General features: G+C 41.9%; 3 protein-coding genes and 1 long non-coding RNA gene across 7 annotated transcripts in view; 1 reads left to right on the top strand and 3 right to left on the bottom strand.

Annotated features, from left to right (window-relative positions):
• LOC139822486 (peroxisomal membrane protein PMP34) overlaps positions 1-1,772 on the bottom strand; it is a 223,599-nt gene extending 221,827 nt beyond the window's left edge. Inside the window, exons 1-3 of the mRNA XM_071794243.1 lie at positions 744-1,772; positions 397-508; positions 57-108 (exon numbers count right to left, since the gene is read on the bottom strand). The gene's annotated coding sequence lies outside the window, so the exon portion shown is untranslated. The remainder of the gene's footprint in view (positions 1-56; positions 109-396; positions 509-743) is intronic.
• Positions 1,773-1,818: 46 nt separating this feature from the next.
• Positions 1,819-7,420, bottom strand: LOC139822489 (uncharacterized). Its single transcript, XR_011734527.1, has 7 exons — positions 7,296-7,420; positions 6,825-6,891; positions 6,082-6,141; positions 5,536-5,622; positions 4,764-4,889; positions 4,469-4,512; positions 1,819-1,910 (listed from the first exon to the last, which is right to left on the bottom strand). It is a non-coding gene; the product is annotated as an uncharacterized lncRNA (long non-coding RNA).
• Positions 7,421-8,166: 746 nt separating this feature from the next.
• Positions 8,167-9,832, top strand: Aptx (aprataxin). Of its 2 annotated transcripts, XM_071792448.1 has the most exons (5): positions 8,167-8,327; positions 8,413-8,585; positions 8,664-8,942; positions 9,403-9,536; positions 9,600-9,832. In XM_071792448.1, exons 2-5 carry the CDS (start codon positions 8,476-8,478, stop codon positions 9,758-9,760), a joined length of 684 nt encoding a protein of 227 aa, XP_071648549.1. In that variant the 5' UTR covers positions 8,167-8,327; positions 8,413-8,475; the 3' UTR covers positions 9,761-9,832. The 2 variants fall into 2 exon arrangements, with proteins under 2 accessions (XP_071648549.1, XP_071648550.1); XM_071792449.1 differs by lacking the exon at positions 8,167-8,327 and having other exon boundaries at positions 8,443-8,942.
• A 1,355-nt stretch (positions 9,833-11,187) lies between these two features.
• The window catches only part of Pdk1 (Phosphoinositide-dependent kinase 1), a 289,915-nt gene continuing 276,629 nt past the window's right edge, over positions 11,188-24,473 (bottom strand). For all 3 annotated transcript variants that reach the window (XM_071792447.1, XM_071792444.1, XM_071792445.1), the window contains 3 exons: positions 15,640-15,879; positions 14,142-15,506; positions 11,188-13,953 (listed from right to left, as the gene is read on the bottom strand). In XM_071792447.1, the coding sequence (XP_071648548.1) occupies positions 13,840-13,953; positions 14,142-15,506; positions 15,640-15,810 (1,650 nt within the window). In that variant the 5' untranslated portion in view covers positions 15,811-15,879 and the 3' untranslated portion in view covers positions 11,188-13,839. The remainder of the gene's footprint in view (positions 13,954-14,141; positions 15,507-15,639; positions 15,880-24,473) is intronic.

A 24,473-nucleotide genomic window follows, 5' to 3' on the forward strand; every position in this document is an offset into this window, starting at 1 on the left:
ACTAGCAAACTCCAGTTGTCAATTACCTCAATAGATATATTTAATTTATCACTCACCAACCCTGATGCGCAACAGCGGAATTATATCTGCCACGTAGCTGCGTTGATTCTGTAACAAGCAAATTATAAAATCCATATTAAAACAGTGTTCAAAAAATCTAATATTTTAAAACAATTCTTATCGCATCGAACATTTCATTTATTACTCAATTAGATGTTTCCTTAAATAATTATACATTATCCGATAAAGATCTTTACAAAAATCCATTTTTATAAAAGATTAAATTACTCCTTTTCTTCTAATTATTATTTTCAAATCAAATGGTGAAATAAAGAGGCTCAAGAATAAACAAAAAAAATTACTCTTCCACAAAATAAGAAATAATATTTTATTTACCACAAAGTTGTTCCGCTGGCGCCCGATGCCGCTCCCAGGCCTCCTCCTCCTCTCAGGCTGTCCTCTCGGGTTGTCAGCTCCCTCGATGCGACACTTTGCGCGTCGTTATCTCCTGAAGCATATAAATAAATAATTTGATATTAAATAATTCTTACGCACATCAAACTTCTTATTCATCACTCAATTAGACATTTATTTCAATAATTATACATTTTTTGAAAAATAATTTTTATAAAATTTCAAATTACTTATTTCTTTCTAATTATTATTTCAAAACTATAATGAAATAAAACAACTCAAGTATAAGCAAAAATTAAAATTACTTATATATATATATATATATTTACCCCAAAGTTGTTCCGCTGGCGCCCGATGCCTCTCCCAGGCCTCCTCATCCTCTCAGGCTGTCCTCTCGGATTGTTAGCTCCCTCGATGCTCGACACAACTCCACCGGCACACGTATACGCGAATAACTATAATCGCGCGATATTTAATACGTCACTCCCGAAAACGTTACGTAACGACAGAATTTGTTCGTGGAAAAATCGCCCGCGATAACCGCGTTATCTCGACGCGTTCAGAGCCGGACAACTGACTCGATTTGCCCGATTAAGGACTTTTCCCCGCGTGGCCAGTTGAATAGTGTTCGACAGAGAGAAGAGAGATCCTCGAAAAGTAGAAAGCAAGCTTTCTACAATGAGGATCATCTCTCCTCGCCACCGACACGTCATGGTAGCACCCTTCCACGCGCAGTGAAGTCAAATAATCTGGGCAGTTCTTGTTATGCGATCCTGGCACCTTTCCGCACAGGACCACGCACGAGACAGCCGTCACGTCTGAGAACGTGGAAATTGACGCAGTTATATGCTAATTATTTAAAAAGAACGATAATTTACGCGACGATCCCGAAACGCGAATTAACGCCCGATTATTTCCGCGATAACCGCGTTATCTCGACGCGTTCAGAGCCGGACAACTGACTCGATTTGCCCGATTAAGGACTTTTCCCCGCGTGGCTAGTTGAATAGTGTTCGACAGAGAGAAGAGAGATCCTCGAAAAGTAGAAAGCGAGCTTTCTACAATGAGAATCATCTCCCCTCGCCACCGACACGTCATGGTAGCACCCTTCCACGCGCAGTGAAGTCAAATGATCTGGGCAGTTCTTGTTATGCGATCCTGGCACCTTTCCGCACAGGACCACGCACGAGACAGCCGTCACGTCTGAGAACGTGGAAATTGACGCAGTTATATGCTAATTATTAAAAAAGAACGATATTTTACGCGACGATCCCGAAACGCGAATTAAAACGTTCGATTATTTCCGGCGGACTCGGACGGCAGAGAAACGACGGAATTCCGAATAATCCGACGACTTCGAACGACACTCGCGAAAATAAAAAACGCAACGAAATCGTTTATAGACTAAAATAAAACGCAACGAACCGTTTATAGACTTTATACAATCGGCGGCGATTGAGTTTAGTTTCTTTGTTCGTCGATAAAAGCGGAATAGCCTGTAAAAGATAAGATTACTGATACATTTTTCTAGAAATTATCGTCAAAATATCATCACATAAAATTAAATAGTGTATCGTTAAACTTGCAAATGCAGTTCTTTTCCTTTATAGGAGTATCATATCCGCGTACGTTTACGTCGGTACTAGGTTGAGATAGATAGGAATACAAGTAGTAGAAATACGCGGGAATAATGTTATAATTGAAAGCATTATAAACATAATTTTCTTAGCATGTACACCGTAAAAATATAAAAAAAAATGAATTGTAAGGACAAGTGAGGGTAGAATATCACACGTTTTGTTCATATAATTTTAAATAAGTATCAACAAATTTTTAAATTTGTTCGAAACTACTTTTTCAAGAGCTTATATTAGTGAGTACGGAAGTTGGTCTTCCCTTAAGCCAATTATGTCTGGAAATATAATTAAACAAGTTTATTTCTAGCTCATTAGAATAAGATGATCTGAAAATATAAATAAAAAGAGACGCGTTTATATTTGTTTATATTTTAATATACGTTTATATTTTAATATACGTATTGGTAAGTATACTTTAATTTGTGGCACAGAATTCTCTAAGTTTAGAAAAAAAAAACCATAATTAATACATGACTGTTAGGATGTCTGTGAATTATCAACGTAGAGAAAAATGATGCTCAAGATAAAGAGGACTAACTAAATGTACTCTGTTTCTGTTGGACTTCGTGAAATCAATTTATAAAAGATAATTAAGTGTCTCATCGAAGATTAAGGAACCTGCTGCAGGAAGGAACAAATCTCGGATTTTTCGGATTTATAATACTTCTAGTATAAATATTTTTCCATTAATACTTCTAGTATTAATGGGAAAATATTTATTGTAATATTTTCCCTTAATACTGAAAGTATGAGAAAATATTTATTGAAAGAAATTACATTTTCTCTCATAACACATTAATTAATTTTACTCAATTATAGAAATTGCATAATCGTCGTCGTCAATTTATGCCGAAATTATTGCTTCTCGGAATCCGAGTTTAATACATGAAAACTTAGATTTTATTCTGGTTCTGCAACAGGAACCATCAATTTTCAGCGCGCCGATAAGAATGACCCATCACGATGAAAATCGATTCTTCGCTCAGCGATCGCTTTCAAAAATACAGAAGTAACGTGGTCTTCATCAAATACGAATTGCACAACACATAATTGAGATGTATTTAACTAGTATCTAATAACATAGAGAAAGTTAGCGCAAGTTAGAAAATTATCTTTTAAATTAATTTACTGCCTTCAAACTAATTTACCAAATGTGTGTATTTAAATAAGCAAATGTTTTATACTTCCAGCCCTATATTCTAATGAGTTGGAAATACAGATAAGCTTATATATCTCTAGTTTCATATCCAGAATCGAATACCTCACAAGAAGGTCAATTCCTGTACTCATCAACATGAGCTTCTTAATGAGAAAAAAATGTTCTGGATTTTAGTAAATATTAGTTTGCATACAACTGCGACTCCATTTACTAAAATGAAGAAAGTTTTTTTTTTTATTAGTATATGTGTATTCGCCGAGAAAAAAATATACTAATAAAAAGGAAATTTTTCTTTATTTTAATAAATAGAGTCACAGTTTGTATGCAAACTAATATTTACTAAAATCCAGAACATTTTTTTCTCAGTTTAAAAAAACAAAGTTGACCTTTGCATCTTCTGCATATGCATCTATCTCCACCTACAAAAACTATTGACCTCGGATTATGTCCCCCTTTAAATCAAACAAAATTGGTCTACTGCAATTTTTTCTATCTCCAAAAGCAGGCGAGTTAATCAGGTAACTTGTTTTAAATGCTTCACTCTGTGTATATATATATATATATATATATATCCTGTACTAATTCTTTTTGTTAAAAAGAAATCTGTATAAAAGCTTTATATTATTAAAATGCCAATATTTTGTTCTTAATACAACTTTTTTTTTTCTAATCTTCTTTATCTTTCCTTCTTCATCTTCATATTTTAGCAACTTTAGTGCAACTAAGAATTAAGTGTTTCCATAATTTTTTCTTATATTTATGAAACTATTTATCTAGATATAAGTATTTTTTATTATCTGAGTTAATTTCTATTTATCATATCCTCTGTATACCTGTGAGAGTGTAACCTCGAGCATATTAGCATACCAAATTAATAAATACCGCAAAATGAGTCCGAGATAAAATATCTATCATAATTCTTTATAGCTCATCCATTTTAACCTTCCAAGGCCATACGTTTTTTTTAATATGCCCCGGCCACACTGGGTAATCGGCACCCAAACGGATTCAGTCTCATAATTCCAATTAATGTGCACATAAAAATTCATAAAACATCTAATCAAACTATCTTGAAAATATTAGGTTTAAATTTTTGTCTGGGTGGCTGCCGTCCAGTGTGGCCTCGAAGGGTTAAGATAACGGATCCATGAGGTTCTATATTTTTAATACAATTATAATGATATCTTATTCAATATATATGTCAATCAATTTTCAACAGATCCGTTACCTCATTATAATAATGCTTTTTATCACTCACCGATCAACAGTGGAGTTGTCAGCCACGTATCAGGTACGATGATTCTGTAATATACAAACATAAGATTCAAATTAAAACGGTGCTCAAAATAATCAATAATTCAAAAAATAATTTTTACATGTACAGAATTTCTTAATAACTTTTAATTAAATATTTATTAAAATAATTATACATTTTTCAAAAAAGATCTGCATAAGAATACATTTATATATATATTAATTTTTGTCTCTAATTATTATTTTTAAATCAAAATAAAATAATTAATCGAATAATGTTACGCAATCAATAATCCTACCGCAAAATTGCTCCAATGGCGCCCGATACCTTTCTTAGGCCTCCTCATCCTCCTCACGGATTCTTTCATTTGAATCCTTTCTTTTACTCACATCACATAACTGAGGAGTTTATACACAAGATTGATCTGTAACATGCAAAAATATTCAAATAAAAATAATGCTTCTATTTTATATAAACATATTTGAAAAATATTTTTTAGATATATATAAATACAAATTGCTTGCTCTTGCACCAATTTATAAAATATTTAAAAAAAACTAATAAATTAAAAATGGAAGAATAACTTTTGCACACAAGTATCATTTTATTTATAATTTTGACAAATATTTAATAAAAAAATAACGTCTTAATGGAAGTGCTTTTTTATATATCAACTTACATAAAATTTAATAAAAAAATCTAATCCTGATATAATTTAAACTATTAAATTTTAATGATTTAGAAATATATTAATATTAACAAGCAATATTTTATATATATTTGCTAATTTTCAGCAATTTGCTAATATTAATCGAGTCATAAATAACTTATTAAACATTTAAAAAGTATTAAAATATAATCTAAAAGATTTTAAACAATAAATAAGTGGAATACGACCGTATCAGATATACAATCAAATCACGGAAAAGCTGTTAAATTTTGTATTTTTAGACAACGTACCTATTAAACATTAAACTATCACGTTATACGATGAAAACGATATACTGCACAACTTAATAATTATTTTAATTCGTAACAATTAAGAAGTACATAGATTATAAAATGCTCACCTCATCTGTCACACTTGGCCACCTCATCGGCTTCTCCTTGTTTCATCTATCTCTATTACTGTTTCTTCGTAACACTCATGTCTGTTTCTTAAAACAAACAAAATATTGATTACAATTAAACGCAATTACAAGCAATCACTAGAGTACAATAATCGCGTGACTTTACCGTACTTTGTATACGATACTTTCAAAATTAATCACACGCGACGCGTATTTAATTATATTGCGATAGCGGAGAAATAAAAGAAAAAATTATGACACGTTTGTATCAACGATATTTTACAAATAAAAATGCAACGTACTTAAGATAATGGTAAAAAGTTTCTTGCGCGATCGTTTGTGCATGCTAAAAGCGATGCGGCATCGCTATAGATTGATTCATGCGATAGATCGGCCGAACAAGGCTTTCGAAAAATGCGTCCGAACGAATTATTAATATAATATTCGAGCGCCGAATCTATACTTTGCGATAGGTACCATAGTAATATATTAAATGCAATATATTAAATGCAATATTAAATGCAAAGTTAATACATGTATACTCACCAATTAAGTAAGTCGCGACGCCAGTCGTTCCTCAGCCGATCGTCCCGTGCCCGTCGCGTTCTGGAAAAGGAGAACGTATTAACATGGCGTAATTGACATGGCGAAGATGCTTCGTCTCTCGCACGGTCAACTTCTCGCGTTAAAAGCGACGCGGCGCGGCGCGACGGCGGGCGGCGTCACTACGCATCCCCCCAGGTAGCAATTAATGTTTAAAAGACATCATAAAGACATCTTTAGATTTCTGGCATCTTAAAGACATCTTTATGTTGTCTTTTAGGGTCAAAGCACATAACATGGCCTAGCGATATACGACAGTCGTAGTCCCCGATCTGACAGATCAGGATACGCCAAAGCTTGTGCGTTACTTACGTCCACGACTACGACTGTCATATGTGCTTTTGCCCTTTTAGACATTAATGCTACCTGGGCCGCTCTGGACTTTGCGATTATGCATTTGTCGTACTTCGAATAGGAAATACTATGTCCGCCTATTTCTACGATTATTATTTTACATTCGAGCGAATAGGCATATCAATCTTGGCAGACATCCGCGATTTCGCGACATTAAAAAATACGATCGTTACTCTCGCGCGACTGCCCGCGCGACACACCATCGGCCGAACAAGCGCCACGAAACACGTATTTTCCAGAATTATTAAGACCCGAGCGCCGAATCCATACCACGCGACGGATACCGCAATAAATATTAAACGAAAATATTAATACATGTTATATATACTCACCAATTAAATAAGTCGCGACGCCAGTCGTTCCGCACCCGATCCGTCCCGTGTCCGCGTCCGCCGCGCTCTGAAAAGGGAAGGAAAACGTCATCAAGATGGCGGAGGCGTTTCGTTTCCCGCGCGGACAACTTCTCGCGCCAGGAGCGCCACTGCGTCGCTACGCTTCGCGCTCTCAACTCCGCGATCATGATTTTTCCGACTTCGAAAGTCAAATACTACATAAGCTCACCTATTATTACGATCGTTATTTTGTAGCGAATAGATGTACTAATATTTTTAACAGATCATATCCGCGATATTCGCTACACTGGAAAATGCAACCGTCACTTGCCCGTGCGACGCGCCTTCGACCGAACAAGTATCGCGAAATGTGTATTTTCCCGAATCATTGATACCCGAACATTAAATCAATACTACGCGATAGATACCGCAGTAAATAATGCATGCAAGATTAATGAAAGTCACTCTTACCTTAATTAAATGAGTCGCGACGCCAGTCGTCCCGGAGCCGATCCATCCCGTGTCTGCCCGCCGGCCACGCAGCCGTGTTCTGAAAATGATTGAAATGAACGCAGGGGGGAAAACGTCATCATGACGGAGGCACTTCGTCTCCCGCGCGGTCAACTTCACGTTCGATAAGAGCGGCATCGCTACGCGTCCCGTTCTTATATTCGTGTTCATGCATTTTTCTTATTCTAGCAATAAATGCTGTACTATTGCCTTATATAGCCTTATATAGCTCTTTCGCATTAGGCCGGTTTTACAATCAGTCCTATGACGAAGTCGGATATCAGAACGTAATCGATGGTTCAATGAGAAAAATTTGTTTTCAAAAAAGAAATTCTCTCATTGGTCCATCGGCTGCGTTCCGACTACGACTATGACATACGACTTATTGTAGAACCGGCTTTATATAATATATGATGCAAATTAAATATATGCATGTTGAAATTGTAGGTTGTTATCCGCAATACTTCAATATTGAAAAATGTAATCATTTTATCGAATATTCGCTCGATACATTTTCGGCCGAATAAAATCTTACATGCGAACCATCCCGTGTCTATCACGTTTCGTTATAAAAATACGACGAAATATTCGAAGATGCATTTTCGGTCCGGTATCATATGCATATGTGACTACGCGAGTCAAATGGTTAATAAAAGCATTGATCAACCGAAAATATGCAATTAAATTTTAATATTCCACGCACAATATACAATAATTGAGTTTATTAATGTCGCAAAAATAGATTATGTAAAATTACATTTTTAAATCAATAATATATTATACTTTTCAGGTGTAACATCGGGTACATTTGATAGTTTGATACAGCTGCTGGCAACACTGCAGTCAGCTGTTTTCGGAGCTGCCGTTTGTCGGCTAAATCTCATATATATTTTGTTTTCTTAAATTCTTCATTGTACTTAATTCGGGTGTTTCGTTTTTATTAATATAATCCAAAGACGCGCTAGGCATCGGTGTCAGAAGTCAAAGTGCAAAGTATGTAATAATGTAATTTGTCAAACAATAATACGTATTGTAGGTTAGAAGACCTAACCTCGTAATCGGTATTCTGACATTTCAGCTATCAGATGTGACAAGTATTGATCATTTTCCGAGGCAATAACATTTTTGTCATTAATTAGCGATGATTACTCGCGCCGGAAATAAACTTTCTGAAACTGGGCTCATTGCTGTTCCAAGTACTATACTATTATATATCTGTACATACAATATACGTATACAGTTAGATACACAGTAAGTTTAGATGGGTTTCTGACATTATTTAACAATACAAAGACATAGAATTGTGACAATGAAACGTAAAGCCACAAGTTTTACAAGTGATACCAACAAGTCAGCGACTGCGAGTAAACATCATTGGTCGGCTGGTTTACTTAAATCAATAGAGGATCCTGAATGTAAAGTCAAAGAAGACGATAAAATAATTGCCATCAAAGATAAATATCCTAAAGCGCAATTTCACTACTTGGTTCTACCGAAAGAGGACATTCTCTCTATATGGCATGTCAAAAAGGATCACCAAGATTTGCTTACGCATATGCACAATATTGCATGTGACCTGGTAAAAGTCCAAGTGGATCATGAATTCATGTGAGTCTCAAAATAGAACAGTATTAATAGTAATGATAATAAATAAATAAATACCAACCAATTATATAGTGTACACACGTGATTATAAAATAAAATGTATACACGGAAAAAAAATGATGTATCAACAGCATCATTTTTTGTATCAACAGCATCAGTGTTATCGAGACAAAATTTATTGATGCAACATCAATATTAATGAACAAACACATCAGATAATGGTTTCTATAATTTAAATATTTGGTCCAATAATATCCAATTGAATTAACTATTTATGCTTGTGGCAGCTCGTGACGTTGATGTTTAATTGAAGCAACATAATTTTTTTTCCGTGTAGGCTGTGCCTCAAATATATGAAAAAAAATAATACTATAATACTATAAAATAATACTATGTATATAGTATTATTTTTATAAATATGAGATAGTATACATGAATAACAGATAATTTTTAATTCTTGCAGCATAGGTTATCACGCGAGGCCAACTATGCAGAGGCTGCATCTACACGTAATAAGCACGGATTTTAATAGTCCTTGCCTTAAAACAAAGTACCATTGGAATTCTTTTACAACACCATTTTTCTTATATTCGTCAGGTTTGTAATCAGTATCTTTATTTAAATGTATAGTCCTAGATACAGAGGCAAATTAAATTTTAGATGTATGTCGTCAATTGCGCGAAGAGGGCGAAATCAAAAAGGTTTCTCCGCAGAAGTGTACAGACTATCTGCAGACAAAACTGAAGTGTCACAAATGCTCAACACAGCCGAAAAATATGCCAGATTTGAAAAGGCATTTATTAACACACATCGATAAATGAAAACAATAAAGAATAAAATATAGAATGTACAGGTAATTTAAGACTTTTATGTAATAAAAAATATGAATTGTCTCTAGAAAATAATTCTTTCTCAATATCTTTATATCATTAAACAGCTTGCAACCCAGAAATATTTAGTATAACGCAATCGACAAGCAAAAAAAGTATGTTACATTATTATACATATATATAAAACACGAAATGTTTACATTGCATAGGTAAAATAAATTGCTTCTCATAATTATAATGTAATATATGTATCGCAATGAAGAAACTTTTTGGAATAGGAATAGGAAAATTAATACAGGTTCATTTATACGATATTTCGGAAGATTTATTCTGAATAAATTTGATGTTATCCTTAATACATCTTGGCGCCTATAATATCAATTATATCCTAACTATTTACAAAGTCTTCTCGTAGGTTGCGCGAGTGTATATTGACGGTATTTGTGTGTACGTGTATATGTGTGTTGTGTATTAGAATGTGTGTCACATTTAATCTGATACATTTAGTAATACTGCAATCAATAGTTTGAAACGTTTCTGCTGCATCGAAACAGTAGGCATCTGAACATTCGCAAGGCCCTGCTGTTATTTACTTGCGTGTTTCGCAGATCGTAAAAGATTTCGTAACGGTGTAAGAGTTTCGATTTAAGTATACGTCTCCTCTGACAAACTTCTAGCCTAGTTAAATTAGTTGTCTCTTCTCGTAGTGTCACGTAGCGCCTGGGCATTTCTCTTTTACGAAGTCACGTCCAAATCCGATTATTTCGCTATGATATAGTATAGTGAGAGGGGAAGGTCCGAAGCGCACGGACCGAAGGGCGGCAGGAATCTCAGGAATAGTGCCGGACGAACGAACGAGCGTCCGACAACGCTCCTTTGCCCCTTTTTCGGAAAATCAAAACGCGCCGTTGTGTATCCCTAAGACTCGCGCGCGTTTCCATCTGAAAGTTTGCAAAGCCTGCACAAAACATAGGGATCTGCAAAGTTTCTCCACGATGGAAACGACGCGCGCGATCCGTTCTCCCTATCTCGTATACAGGAAAAAAAAACAAGAAAGACTTCGACGTGTGATACGAGATCGGCGATCGGAACTTGAAACGCTTACTCTCTCTCCCCGGAAAAGAAGCACAACGTCGACGTATGATATATTTACACATGCACGGAAATATATTATTTGTTCCTATATCGAAAAATATATTTTTTTAATGTATGACTTCACGCGCGATTAATGAAACGAGATATATATAGATATATATATACATACATACATAATATATATATATATTATATATATATATATATATATATATACCAAAATCTCACGACACATGTGCTTCGTTCACGGTAGACAGATTACGTTGCGAAATTATTGAGGCGCGATTCACCTGAAGCGGAACTTCGAACTAAGGGGGTAATTTTCGCTCTCTCTCTCTCTCTCTCCCGCGATCGGTTCTCACTAGAAAAAGAAAAAAGTGGAGTCTGGCCGGGACGCCGACGGTGGTTGCTCGCCCGCTCTTCGTTTCTCGTCCGCCCGCACCGTACGCGGCCTGCCAAAAGCGGTCATTTTGAGCAAAGCCACTGGGCAAGCGAGGAACAATGCCGATCCGTAAAAGAACGGATCACCATTTTTTCGAACATCGCACGACGAAACACGCGCCAACCACCGACTGCCGCGACCATCCCCCGAATACCCTGTTTATGTCTGCGCCATGCGAGAGAAAGAGAGAGAGAAATATATAAAGAGAACAATAAAGCTTTTCGTCGGCGGAATCGCGACCGAGCCGTACCGAGAATCAACGAGAATTTAAACCTAAACGCGATTTTTACCCTATAAACATTTATACAGTTTCTTTCTCCTAACTAACGCACTATTCACATTATATAAATATTTTTTATATATATACCGCACAATATACCTATATAAATATTCTCATAAGTTTAGTAATGTACAGTTTTATATACAAGATCGGACTACGGCTCGGTCGCGGTATCACGGGTCGAATCGCGCCTCGATTCTTTCTTTTCCTCCCTTATCAACGCGGTAGTACGTATTCGCAGTAAACGTGTATACCTAAAAAACAGCTAAGTCTAACGACAATAGTTGACGTATAATATAGAATATATATAATATATATATATGTACGCAGTAACGTAGCAACAACGCAGTGGTGACGGTAGTAATAGTAATAGTAGTAATAGCGCTATACTCTCTAATAATATATAGTAAATACATAGTCGCAGAGCGGGTGTAGCGAGATAGTTAACTAGTCTGTAATCTCTATGTACGAACGTTGCGGTCCTCGACGCGCGATATTTAAAAAGAGAGAAAAAAAACAAGAGAAAAAACGAAGAATAAATAATTCGAGAGGCAAGTAACAGTAGAAATAAATTAACGAAGCGCGAGGCCGTGTTTAATTAAATACCTAATTTATACATATGCGAGGAAAATAGAATACTCGTAATACTCGTAGCCGCGTCGCCTGTCGCGGCAATAATTACGCGGCCGATAATAATTTTCGCTTGAACGCTATATAAATCATACCGTAAATAATAATAATCGCACTAATGACAACGACTTTAACGAATTGGCGAAAACGCTCTAAGCGAATTTTACTATAGCGCCTCTTAAAGCTATCAAACGAGTCTATATTAGTCTAGAGTCCTTTCTCAGGCGTGTAAAAGTCTTTTGTCGGAAGGGAAAACGAAGCTCTCCTCGTTTCCTATGCCCCTTTTCTCCACCGCTTCCTCTTCGTGTGAACGTGCGGGGATGGAGTGCGATCTCTCCCCTTTCCTTCGATATTTCCCACCTAATCACTGAATCGCACGCTCGAGTCCGCGAGGGCCAGATGACGAGAAGCGTTAATTAACGGCGAGACGAAAAACGCTGTGGTAAGACAACGGATACTTTCCCTTTACTTTTACTTACGTATCTACTATGTTACAAAGTGTGCTTTTACGTGGCCTGCTCTTCGTAGAAACGTTATGATATTTACAGAGAATATTTACGCGAAAGGGGAACGAGAATACGAACGCGGGGGGAAGGGGGATCAACGACGTGACGAAGAATACTGTCTGTACACCGCGAAGAGGGCAAAGATCGCCCAGAATGTCGCGATATTCCGGGGATCCTTTACAGGCGACGTAAAACGGTTTCGTTAAAGCTGCGTAGTGTATCTCGTTATCTTCCACTGCATTTTTCGTGTTCCTTTTTTCCTTTTTATTTTTGGCTAACCACGGGCTAAATTGACGTCTAAACTGGCGCGGCCACGTTACACGGCTGTGGCCGCGCGCGGCTTTTAATTTTAATTTCACCTAGATACGCATCGCGTTTTCATCGCGTGTGTAAATTGGACTATACTTAGAAATAAAGTACTAGAATAGCGCCGTGCGAAGCGTGTTTTGCGCGACCAAGGACGCCTCTGAACGGGAAGATCCTTCCTGGGACACGATCCGGTCTCTTATTTTTTTTTTGTTTTAGTTTCTTTTTTTCCCCAAAAGCCGATTCGTGTGAAAATTTGTGCTTGTGCGTGGGATCCGGATTATGCATATCGCGAGAATTGTAAACATCGAAATTTACGGGTGCGTGAACTTTGTTTTCCTTTGCTTCACAGAGGCGACCTCGATCTCACGCGAGTTACGTCACACGGCAACAGGCGGTGCGAATACACAGCCGAAGCCTTGGCTAAAAATTTCTCTAATCCTCCGTCTTTACTTTTTTTTTCGTGCACACATTGTGCGGTTGTCGCGCGGATGAATGCGATCTCTCTCCAAAGGATCGTCAATAAATAGCGAACGTAAGTGATAATGGAGACCGCGCGACCGTGATTCTCGCGACGACGGAGGTCGCGTTTCGGAATTTTTGCCTAATAAATTTCTGCCTATACTGTACAAGGCGCGCGATTCGGAGCGCGCGAATAAGTCTACTAGTCTACTTTTTACAATGGGCTAATACGTGAACAATCGATTTGCAATCTCTTCTCGTCGGGAATAGATTCGGCCTTAACGATCGCCACTCGCGGACTTTACCACTCGTTACATGTTCTGTCTTTTGGATCTCTCCCATTGTCATTTTAAGCGGTGGTCATCTCCTGCAGGCCGTAACAGTGAACTCGCGTCTCCTCGATTGCTCTGCACCACTCCAACGCGAATCCCTCGGGATCTTCGAGGTAGTACGTCCTGTTTGGCTGTAAACAGAAATATAAAAACTTAGATATGTGTATTTTTAATTTTTTCGTTCTTATATGTATATAGAAATTGAATAGAAACATAAAAGGATACTATTTTAATCCATCTATCCTTTTATTTGAGAGTCGTAAAAGTATCAAATGCCTAATAATTTATTTTGATTTAAAGGTATTCTAAAACCGCTTACCGTGTGGACGAAGAAGATCTTGAAATTCTTTGGCTCGACCCTCAGTTCTGGACTCCAGGGTATCTCGCCCTTGAGCACATTATTGAAAGGATCGACGTAGTATAGGTGTGGTCCGGTGGTAAGAAGGAGCATTCTCCGCCTGGCGAACAGGCCCTTCCTCTTATTAACAAATCCCTGTTTTAGTATGAGATTGCCCTCGACGAAAGGATGCCACTGATTCGTGGTGCGCTGCTTCTCTAGCCGCATCCTGATCTGTTCCGGGGTTAAATTGGCGATGTTGGTGCCGCTGTCGAGTCTGTTATTGGTACACCTTCTCAGTGGCTTGTCTGTGGCCGCGATGATCTCGTTGAAAAACGCGTTGACAGCGCGTTTCTCCGCGCCGGTGGTGTCGTTGTCGTCATCGATGTCTTCGGTGCCCAACCAGAGGAGCCTGGTGAGTTGCTTCTGGTCTAGACCGGGCTCGAGATTATCGGGCACCCTGTACTGCGACCTCAGCTCCTCGTGTTCCGACGTGCCGGGTAGATACGGATAAATCGGCGGCGGTGTCTGCTCGTGAAGGGTCTCGAAATCAACGCCCTCGAAGAAGGGATGCGCTCGGATGCTGGGGTAACCAGCGCCGTGCTCGTCCAGGGCGCCCAGTCGTTGCGTCGGCTCCAGAACGAGAAGCTGATTGACAAACGACCTGGCCAGCTCGCAAAAACCGTCCGGTATATCGTACTCGAGTTTCAGGATCTTCTGGAACATCAGATACTCGCTTCTCGAGCGGAAGGGCGGCAGGCCGGCGACCATCTGGTAGACGAGACAGCCCAGGGCCCAGAGATCGGACGCTCTGCTCACCCTGTTGTTGGTCAGTAGCTCCGGTGACACATACTGAGCGGTACCGACGAAGGAGCCGCTGCGATCCCTGAAACGTGGCTGCTGCTGAGCGTCCGCGGGCGTCTCCGGATCGTCCTTGAGGATCTTGGCGCAACCGAAGTCGGTGATGAGCACGTGCATCTTCTCGTCCAGCAGGATGTTCTCCGGTTTGAGGTCACGGTGAATGATACCGAGCCCGTGCAAATACTCGAGACCGCGTAGGATCTCGGCCGAGTAGAACTTGGTGCATTCGATGTCGAAAGAGCCCACCTTGTTGATATGTGGCAGGAGCTCGCCGTTCTTAGCGTACGACATGACAAAGTATAGTCTCTCCGCGTCTTGGAAGGTGCAAAACAGGCGCACGAACGAGTGCTTGGCGTCCGCGAGCATGTTCAGCACCTCCTTCTCGCGCTTCACGTACTCGGTCTTCTTCTGCTTGATTATGTGACTCTTATCGCACACCTTGATCGCGTACTCCTTGCTGGTATGGATATCCTTGGCAAGGTAAACCTATCGGGGTCAAAGAATCACGGGTTCGTTATTCTTTTCCCGCATTTATCGTATTGTTAAAAATTTGAAATTTATGCTCCTTATTTTCTTTTTAATAAATTCGTGAAAAAAAAACGAGGAGGAAGAGACTTACGGTGGAGAAGCTTCCTTCGCCGATCACCTTGCCGAAGATGAAGTCCTTCGGGGTACGCTTGTGCGTCGGTGGGTTGGTGAGAGACGGGTTCGTGGTCGGTGGAACCCGAGGCGCCAGGGTGCTGGGAGACGCTACCACACCGTTGTTCACGTCGTTCGTCGGTGGAGACATTTTGGACACCGGCCCCTCCACCGTTACTGCCGGCTGTGGCGAAACGGTAAGCGCCTGGTTCGCCACACGCTGCAAAAGAGAAGATGCACGACTTGTCAGGCACACTGTCCGTGATCGTCTGATCCATTTTATTACTCCTCCCGCCGATAACGAATATGCTTAACAGAATCTACAGCCTTGTCGCCTCACAATTTTCTACAGATAGCAGAATTGTAAACTTGATAAAGTGTCGAGTCAGAAGTCACGCGAGACCGAGAATAAATGTCGCCTCACATCTAACCGCGATATTAATCTGAAATTGAGGTAGGTCTAAAATTCCCTGATTGTTTTCTAACTTAATTCTAACTTAATAATTAAAAAAAAAAGCAACCGCGGAGTTCGAGACGTTAGAATTGACCGCCGCCCTTCCGCTAGCGAAAATATTCGCGCTCGCGGGGCACTCATTATCCTTTCCGCTCCGGAAGACGCGAGAGACGCTCGCGCAGAGGAGGCGGAGGAGGAGGAGGCACGGAGCTCCCGTGTCCGGCACTTAACTCCTCTCATCCGCCAACGGTCGTCCGGTACCAGGAAATCACGTACCGGAAGTGTGACGTCACCGACTGGCACGTGGTCATGTCGTGCGGGTCAGAGGATGACGACGACGGAGAGAAAGAGAGAGAGAGAGAGGGAGAAACAGACATCGGTTCACGCGCGTTCTCGCGCCACGCAGAAAAGCAGAAACGCATTCACGCGGGCACGAGCGACCCACACGCGCTGGAAGATCAAGGCTGCACGCGGCCGAAGTCCAAAGTTTACGGGGTTAATCACGCGCGCTTTCATAAGCCGCGCGCGTTTCGCCATTTACATTTACGATTTTATGGAAGCACATCCTCTTTCGATATGCAAATATATATATGTATACAAAAGAAAAAAATATATATATATATGAAGCAATATTGTAGTCGCTAGTTAGACAAGTTGCTGCTTGACATGTTCTGAATACAGAACGGCCTTGATTGTGAGAATTCGAAAGGCCAGCGGGGCCCGAAGACGTATTCGTACGTCCGTTAACAAGGTTGCAATGCAAAACTGAGGGAACAGGAACGACGATTCGGGTGAGAAGGGCAAGAACGTTTTTCCCGCCGGATTTCCCTCGTTACAACGGAAGAGATCATTGTTGGCTACCTCTCTACGAGATGTAGCGCTTAATTGCGACCCGTTTGTGAGATGCTTTTTTATAATGCGCCAAACGACTGGGTGTGCTCTCTCACGCGCGCTCTGGTTCCTCCTATTCACGTAATAGAAAAAGAATCGCAAAGGGATTGGTACTGGAGCGTAAAAGGCATTATAGCCGCGATACAGGTTGAGCAACAGATGTTCCACCTCTGGTACCTGCTCGGTAATCTTGCCGGGGGGTTGAAGACGATTAAATACTGCGTTTAGAAAGAGGTATGAAATTCAATGGCCGAAGGGGTGAAGCCGAAAACCGGCCCGGCGAGAAAGTGCCCGGAGGAGCACTCGGAGTATTTCCGTTCCGCGGAGAGGAAGATGATCATGATCACGCGGGGGTCCCCGTGAAGAAAGATAAATGTCTTTCTTTCGTGCGGTCCTAATCGTCCCTCGTTTCCGGCTCGAAAGACGATCGAGCTCTCTTCTTTCCGCCTGTCATTATCCTTGCACTTCCGCCAGAAAACGCAGGAGACGCTTTGTATACGAAGGATCGCAACAGGTTTCCCGCCGCCCGTGATCGTCGATCCCTTCGCGGTATTCTCTTCTCTTTCGAGAGTCTTCATTGAAGATATTGAAGATATTAAGACGACGAAGATAAGAAGATAAGATTAAAGAAAAATGTAAAATCTAATCTTCATGCTTTGAAAGGCAAGATAGGCGGAGCCACTCCAGGAACCCCGAAGCGAATTTTAATCAGTCTCTTTAATGATTTTATAATCAGTTCTCACGATTTCTATTTAATAGCGTCCGAATTAATATGTCGACAGTGAAATTTGCAATTATTAAAATTTCATTATTTAGTTGCGCGAGATTTTTATACCGGAAGTTTTTCAATTCAAAAGCTACTAGCTGCTCGACATATTAATTAAGGGAAAAATCCCATCAGCTCGGCTTCCGTCGTTACTCGACAAACATCTGTCGTACAATAAACATAAAAGACCCAAACTCATGTACGTATTTCTTGGCTGTTGTTCATGTCATTAATCTTCGCGGATATCTTATCGGGACCAAATAATGATTGAATAATTATGTCTACTCTACTGGAAATCATGGCGTGATGGATGACGTCAAGCCGCGACTGGCGACAATGTTATGCGCGGCTCATTGAATCCAGCTTTACGATTATTTGCGACAGATGGTCGACAAGGAGAAACACTTCCCCCGCGGAATCTTCTTAAGTCCGCACCGACGGCGACGTCGATGGGTCGATACGCAATAATAATAATCGCGGATGACCGGGACGACCGAGTCGCGCGGGAGGGAAAGTAGTATAACGAGGCAGGATACGATCGGTAATTAACTGCTCGCGAGCGGAGATAATCTCGATATACCGTATGATGTTTTTGTAACTGTTTTCCCAAGCCGGGCCGGGGAATGATTTTGGGCGAGAATTGCATAAAGTCGACGGTGATAAACGCGGTCGGCCTCGAACGCGGACGGTTCCTCCTGTTTTATAGCGGGATTTTCTTGCGGCCCGTCGTAATTTCGGGCCGCCGCGCCTCCGCTGGCGCGGGTAACACTGCCAATAAAAAGGAACCCCCCGCCCCCATAAAATCCCCACAAAAATCGTAAAACCAGGACGGACGAACGGGCGTTTCGTGAAAAACACGACCGAGCGTTGTTTGTACAACGGCCGTGCAGGCGAATTAAGTTTTATCACTTCATCGAGCATTCTCGGCTTTTATGATTTTCCCGAGCCGCGGTAATGAAGCGCTTCGCATTTGTTGGAGACGGAACGAGGACGACAATGACCAACGGCAACGAATACCGTATTATTCTGGTGTCAAATTTTTTCTCACAAGCAAGAGAAAGAAAGAGAGACGGTTCTTTAATTTTAAGTGTGTTTCTCCTAAATATTAGGTTATAAATATATAGGATGTACAATATACAAAAGAGAAAAAAATGATGAGGTAAACTAAAGAGATAAATACTGTAATAATTAAAGAAATTGTTGAAGTAGACAAAAGAAATAAAATTTATATATTTTATTTTTTATAGAGTGAAACATTCGTGAACAATTAAAATATATGCTTAAAAATAAGAGCAAATAAATGTGACAAACATCAAATGAAAGCTAAGATAAGAAAAACTGAGCTCTTGCTGATCGAGTTGAAATAAACGTGGCGCCAAGCGCCTCTTAAAGGTATTAATTAATTCCCGTAGAATCAATAATAGAGGGAGTAAGAGTGAAACATCGAGGGAAGGATAAATTGCGACGCGCGAGGAAGCGTCGGATTAGCGGCGGCAAGCGAAAGAAATGTAATAAAAAATATCCGGTCGTGTTGTACAAGTTATAACGGTGTGTGAGCACGGGGAAAATAGAATGAGCGAACGATAAAAGCGGACCGGCGGCGAAAAGCCGCAGGTACGGTAAATAGCGGCGAGATAGGAGCAATAAATACGCAACGCCCCAATTCCGTGCCATTCGTCCCGTCTCTGTCGTCCATCGATCACACTTTTACCAGAGAAAGAAAGGGCACGGTGTAATCTGGGACACTCGCGGAGTACTCAATGGAGAACTAATATGAGCTATCGACGTCACGGAAAATCCACTCGAAATTGGTCGAAAACTTCACGCCCCCCTAAACGTCTTCGTTTTCATCTTTAAGACTGCTTTATAGGCTCAAAGAGCGATCTATATGCTCTACTATTATTTCGATCCTTCTCCTATAATCTAGAAAGGGAGAACGAGTGCCGAGGTAGGGGAATTGCCAGCTGACCCAGACCGATCAGCGAGCCGGGGGGTACCAGCGATCTATCGTCTTCGCGGAGGGCGAAAACGCGTCGTTGCTCCACAGCGGTGGGCCCTTTCCTTTTCTCTCTTTATCTACCTTTTCTCGTTCTTCTTCCCAGGCCGGTTACGAGGCGGGCCCCACGGCGTCAACCATCCGTGTCAGGCCGTCGACCTCGCCGACGAACGTTCGCCCGAGTATCACCGGTCCTCCTCGGCCTCTCTTTCTCTCTCTTTCTCTCTTTCTCACACGTTCGCCTCGAACTCGCCTTGCCCCGCTAGTTTATTTATTTGCTTATCTATTTCTCGTCGTCCCCTCTACCCCCGCATGTCGACGACGACGACGACGACGGAGGTATAACTCAAGCAGCGGCACCAGATACCGGACACTTCGCAAACGCGAGGCCTCGGCTCGCCTCGATCCTCAGGTATCGAGAGACGAGGTGGGGAATTCCGCAGAAATAATCGATACGCGAGCGACAGTCCGCCGTGGAATGACCTGGGAAAGATTTGCTTAGATGGCAGATAGCGTGCGATCCCGCGCGGGGAAAGAGAGAGGAGGGTCTCGCTCTTGAAGTATTTGAAAAGCAATCGGTGGTATTTGAATTTCGGTCGTGAGCAAAGGCCTACCGGCCCCGAGAGGACGTGACCGGCGGCCCAGGGTCCCACAAAATTGGTGCCCGTTATTTATAGAACGAATTCGCGGGGAAACCGTCGGTATCGGTGAAGGACTTAGAGCCCGGCCTCTCTGAGCAAGCTAACATTGAGATTCCACAATTAAAAAATTCGAACTCGTTAACTGTAGAGAATACAAATATTTTTCGTACTATTAATGAAAATTGGAGAAGTGTCACACTGATATAATAAATAATAAATTTCGAGCGTACGAGTGTGGAACTTCTGAATCTATAAATTTCAATAATTGAGTCGTTGTAAGTACGAAAGCAGTACGTGACGAAAATAATGTCCCATTTGAAAATAGCACCGTTGAATCACATGGTACTACTACTCCTGCTGCTGCTACTACTACTATTCTTCTACTATCATCCGCCTCGTGAAATCTCGCGATGAAAAAAAGTTAAGGACTATTCTCGGAGCACGTCGATACGCGAATCTATTTCCGGCGACGCGAATATAAAAGGCGCGCGAGAAAGGAGGAGCAGCGGGAGAAAAGAGAGAGCGAAAGAGAAAAGAGAGGACCCCATAGCGCAAGATCGACCGCGCTTTCCGGTGTCCCTCGCACGCGAGTATTCGCGCGGGTATCCGCTACGCGTCCTTAGGGGCTTCGCCGCAGGACGGAATAAACTATCCGCGCATATCTACTCTCCTCCGTCTCTATCCCCCTCTCTCTCTCTCTCTCTCTCTCTCTCTCTCTCTCTCTACTTTTCTTTCTCTCTCACTCGCTGAATCATCCTGTACACACCATCACTACCAGCGGCATTCCAACGGACATTCTAATTTTAGCCCCGCGCGCGTCTTCTCCCCCCCTCTCTCTCTCGTTCTCCCGCGCGCATTCTCCAGTCTTCTCTACCCTCTCTCTCTCTCTCTCTCTCTCTCTCTTTCTCCTCCATCTTATGGCGTTCCGCGTTCTCTCCCGGTACGCGGGCTTTACTCTTCCCTCCTTTCCCTTTCCCTTCGCGCGGACGGAGGACGAAGGGAGGCAAAGGAGAGTGCGACGCTCTCTATATACTCGCCGCCGCCGTCGTCGTCGTCTGCCTCCTTCCTTCTCTCCTCCCGCGTTTCTCGGACCTCTCTCTCTTACTCGCGCGCGCGCCACTACTCTTGTTTTTGCCGCTCTCGCAGGTAAGGGACTACGCCTATTGGCGCAGGCGGCCAGCACTTTTGCCCGTGAATGAGATGTTTTGCATTCGCAGACGCTGAGAAACATGTCGCGAGCGCGAGCGGGCGAGCCGAGCGAGCGTGGTTAAATTGGATCACGCGCCGCCAATGCCGACGAATAAAATTGTTCGTTCGACGAGGAGAGAACGAGAGGCGAATGGAATTGAATAGAATACAGTTTGCCCGCGCGACATACCGTTCTAGCGCGGCATAAACCCCCGTGTCTCGTCGGAGGCTACGAGACGAAGGTAGTCTTAAAAATAAACATATCGATAGAACAGAAACGAATTATTAACAGGAGAGAAGGATATAAGCGTCGGGATATATTCCTCGCTCGCAAGGCTCGTTAATTAAAAACTCGATTACAAGCGAGAGAGAGCGAGAGAAAATACTTGTTAGACTGAGCGATAAATATTTTTCCAAGCGTGTAAACGAAAGTACGAAGTGCGCGAGTGGTGATATAATAGATAATAAAAAAAGCGAGGGAGCTGTTAAGCCGTCGAGTAAAAATTGCCGATAAGTACAGAGTATAGATCGGCAATATCATGTTCGTAGAAAGGAATGCGATAACGCCACGCGGCATTGTGTCAAGTGTTTGTATCGATCGTAGCCTTTTTTTTTATATTTATCCCGGAGGGGGGAACAGGGAAGAGGAAAGGTCTGTCTCCCGTGAAACGTTACTTGTGAAAACAAAGGTGGTGTTAAAGCTTTGCCCCCGATTCTCCTCAGGTAACGAAATCATTCTCCAATATACATTTCGTTCCGTCGGCTCTTCTTTTAATTAAGGGTCTACGAGGATGAGGAAAACATGTTTTCTGTTCAATGGAAATTCTAAAGCGTGAGACTGGATGCTGCCAAGGGTAAGCGAGCTACAGAGTCTGTCTCACTCTCTCGCTACATGGAAAAGCCGTGTGTGTATGTGTGCGCTGGAGCTTAGAATTCGGGGGATTCTTTGACAGGGCAACAGTCGACCTTAAACACATTTCGACTTTGTTGCGATCCACCTCGAGGGCGGACAATGGTTAGTCTGAGGGTGAGCTTTTCTGTCGAATCGAGGAATGTGCACGCACTCGGTCGGTGGGGTCCTCCGATTCGCAGGGGGAGGGTGGAGAAAGTCAAAAGGCGCGGCAATAACGTTTCTAATACACTTATGTATCGTTATTGCATCGCGACTGCGTGCATCGTGTGTATAGCGTTGGATATTTACGTATTAACGTAACTGCGACATGCGACACCATATGTGAAACAACAAAATATGTTACAAAACTAAACAGGGGTATATTAATTGATTTCTAATTGCGTTAATTCTATTTCTATCATTGTTATGATACGGGAAGGATGAGAAGTATAATCAGAAATAAATATAACGTACATAATGACGTCGGCGAAAGCTAGTGGCGCTCGATAACGCGCGTGGTTCCGTTAGCTTACTCGAGTATACCCTGAATTGTTTTTCAATTAGCATGCAGCTCCCGACGTGAAGGCTGGCGCCCGGAGTTTCCCCGCGTTCCTTGCATCACGGCGGAGCCGAGAGAGCAAAGTTCCGAGAATTATGCGCTATACCCAACCAACACGGAGGCGAAGGCTGGGTGGTCTAATCCGAAGGTGCCACGGGCACGAATCATAATTTCACCCCGCGTTGGTACATTTGCGTTACGATACATCAGCGGGAGACTATTATTCGTAAACGCGCGGATATTTGTCACGCAGTCTTATTTGTATGTTTGCGCCGAGGCGTCCGAGGAGTTACGTAGCGGACAGGAATAATTACGAGAGACGGCCAAATACGTTTCGCAAGTTCGATATCCCGGAGGGGAAAAAAATCTCTCCTTTAACCGCGCTTCCTTCTTCCTCTCGCCGTTCTCTATCTCTCTTCCCTTTTTATTCGCGCGCCGCGCGCGACCGTCACCGAAGATAACGCCGCCTCGCCGGGACGAAGATCGGAGCTCGCCCGCTTCGGAAACCTTTAAAGTGTTTGCTTTCATATGGTATATATCGTATAAACAGCCGTCCGCGGACCAAACATGTTTTTTCGATCGGGATACATCATCCACGGACGCGCTTATACAGCGACATTCTCTCCTCGTATGCGGGCGTGACGGAATCTCGCTCGATCATCCACGGTTCACGTGTCACGATCGCCACGACCTTACGGCCTTCGGTCGGTTTCCATAATCGCGCTCCGGCCTCTCTTTTACCCTTTTTCTCATTAACTTTTATTTTCGGCCACGAGAAAGAAAAATAGAAAGAGAGAGAGAAAGAGGATGTCGCACGCGCGCCAACTGATACTCGGTCGTGACATTCCGCTATCAGACTCGTCAAACGCGCCGAAAACAAGAACGGCGTTGCCGAGCAAAGTTAGAAGGCTCCCCGATCGATTATCGGTATCGGCAAACAACTCGAGAGCGTCCTGACGAATCTTTTCCTTTTTTTTTTCTTTGATTCCTCGGACATCGAATAATGTTTTGCCAGCCGCGAATATTATCGTCTCGTTCGTCGTGTGCGTCCCTCGCTATTTGCTGGTAATGCCGCGCGTTATGTCTCCCAGCTTACGTCACACGTGTTTACGACGCGCTGCATCGGTTGAAGACCTAATTGACGGGCTTCTAAGTAATTTCACGGAATAACATAAATAACCGGGCGATAACGAACGAGACGAGATACCAGGCGGTGATATCCGGCGAATTCGTTTAAAATTAACTGCGCGCAGCGCGCGACCGTAAACAACCTTCGGGGCCGAGTCGAGATTACGCGCTTACAGTTTTCCGAGCCGCCGCTGACGACGACGGACGACGACGACGACGGTGGCGGGCGAATTTATTTAAATTCGAGCGAGTGTAAATTATTCATGCTGCGAGGCAGTATATAACAACCTCCTCTCTTT

Source organism: Temnothorax longispinosus, chromosome 11 (assembly GCF_030848805.1).
Source record: "Temnothorax longispinosus isolate EJ_2023e chromosome 11, Tlon_JGU_v1, whole genome shotgun sequence".
NCBI classification, from domain to species: domain Eukaryota; kingdom Metazoa; phylum Arthropoda; class Insecta; order Hymenoptera; family Formicidae; genus Temnothorax; species Temnothorax longispinosus.

Bases quoted from the DNA above. Each gene is read 5' to 3' on its own strand.
- Aptx (XM_071792448.1), top strand. From the start codon at position 8,476: ATGATTACTCGCGCCGGAAATAAACTTTCTGAAACTGGGCTCATTGCT. The intron at 8,943-9,402 runs GTGAGTCTCAAA...TAATTCTTGCAG, and splicing joins CAAGTGGATCATGAATTCAT to CATAGGTTATCACGCGAGGC. The intron at 9,537-9,599 runs GTTTGTAATCAG...ATTAAATTTTAG, and splicing joins ATTTTTCTTATATTCGTCAG to ATGTATGTCGTCAATTGCGC.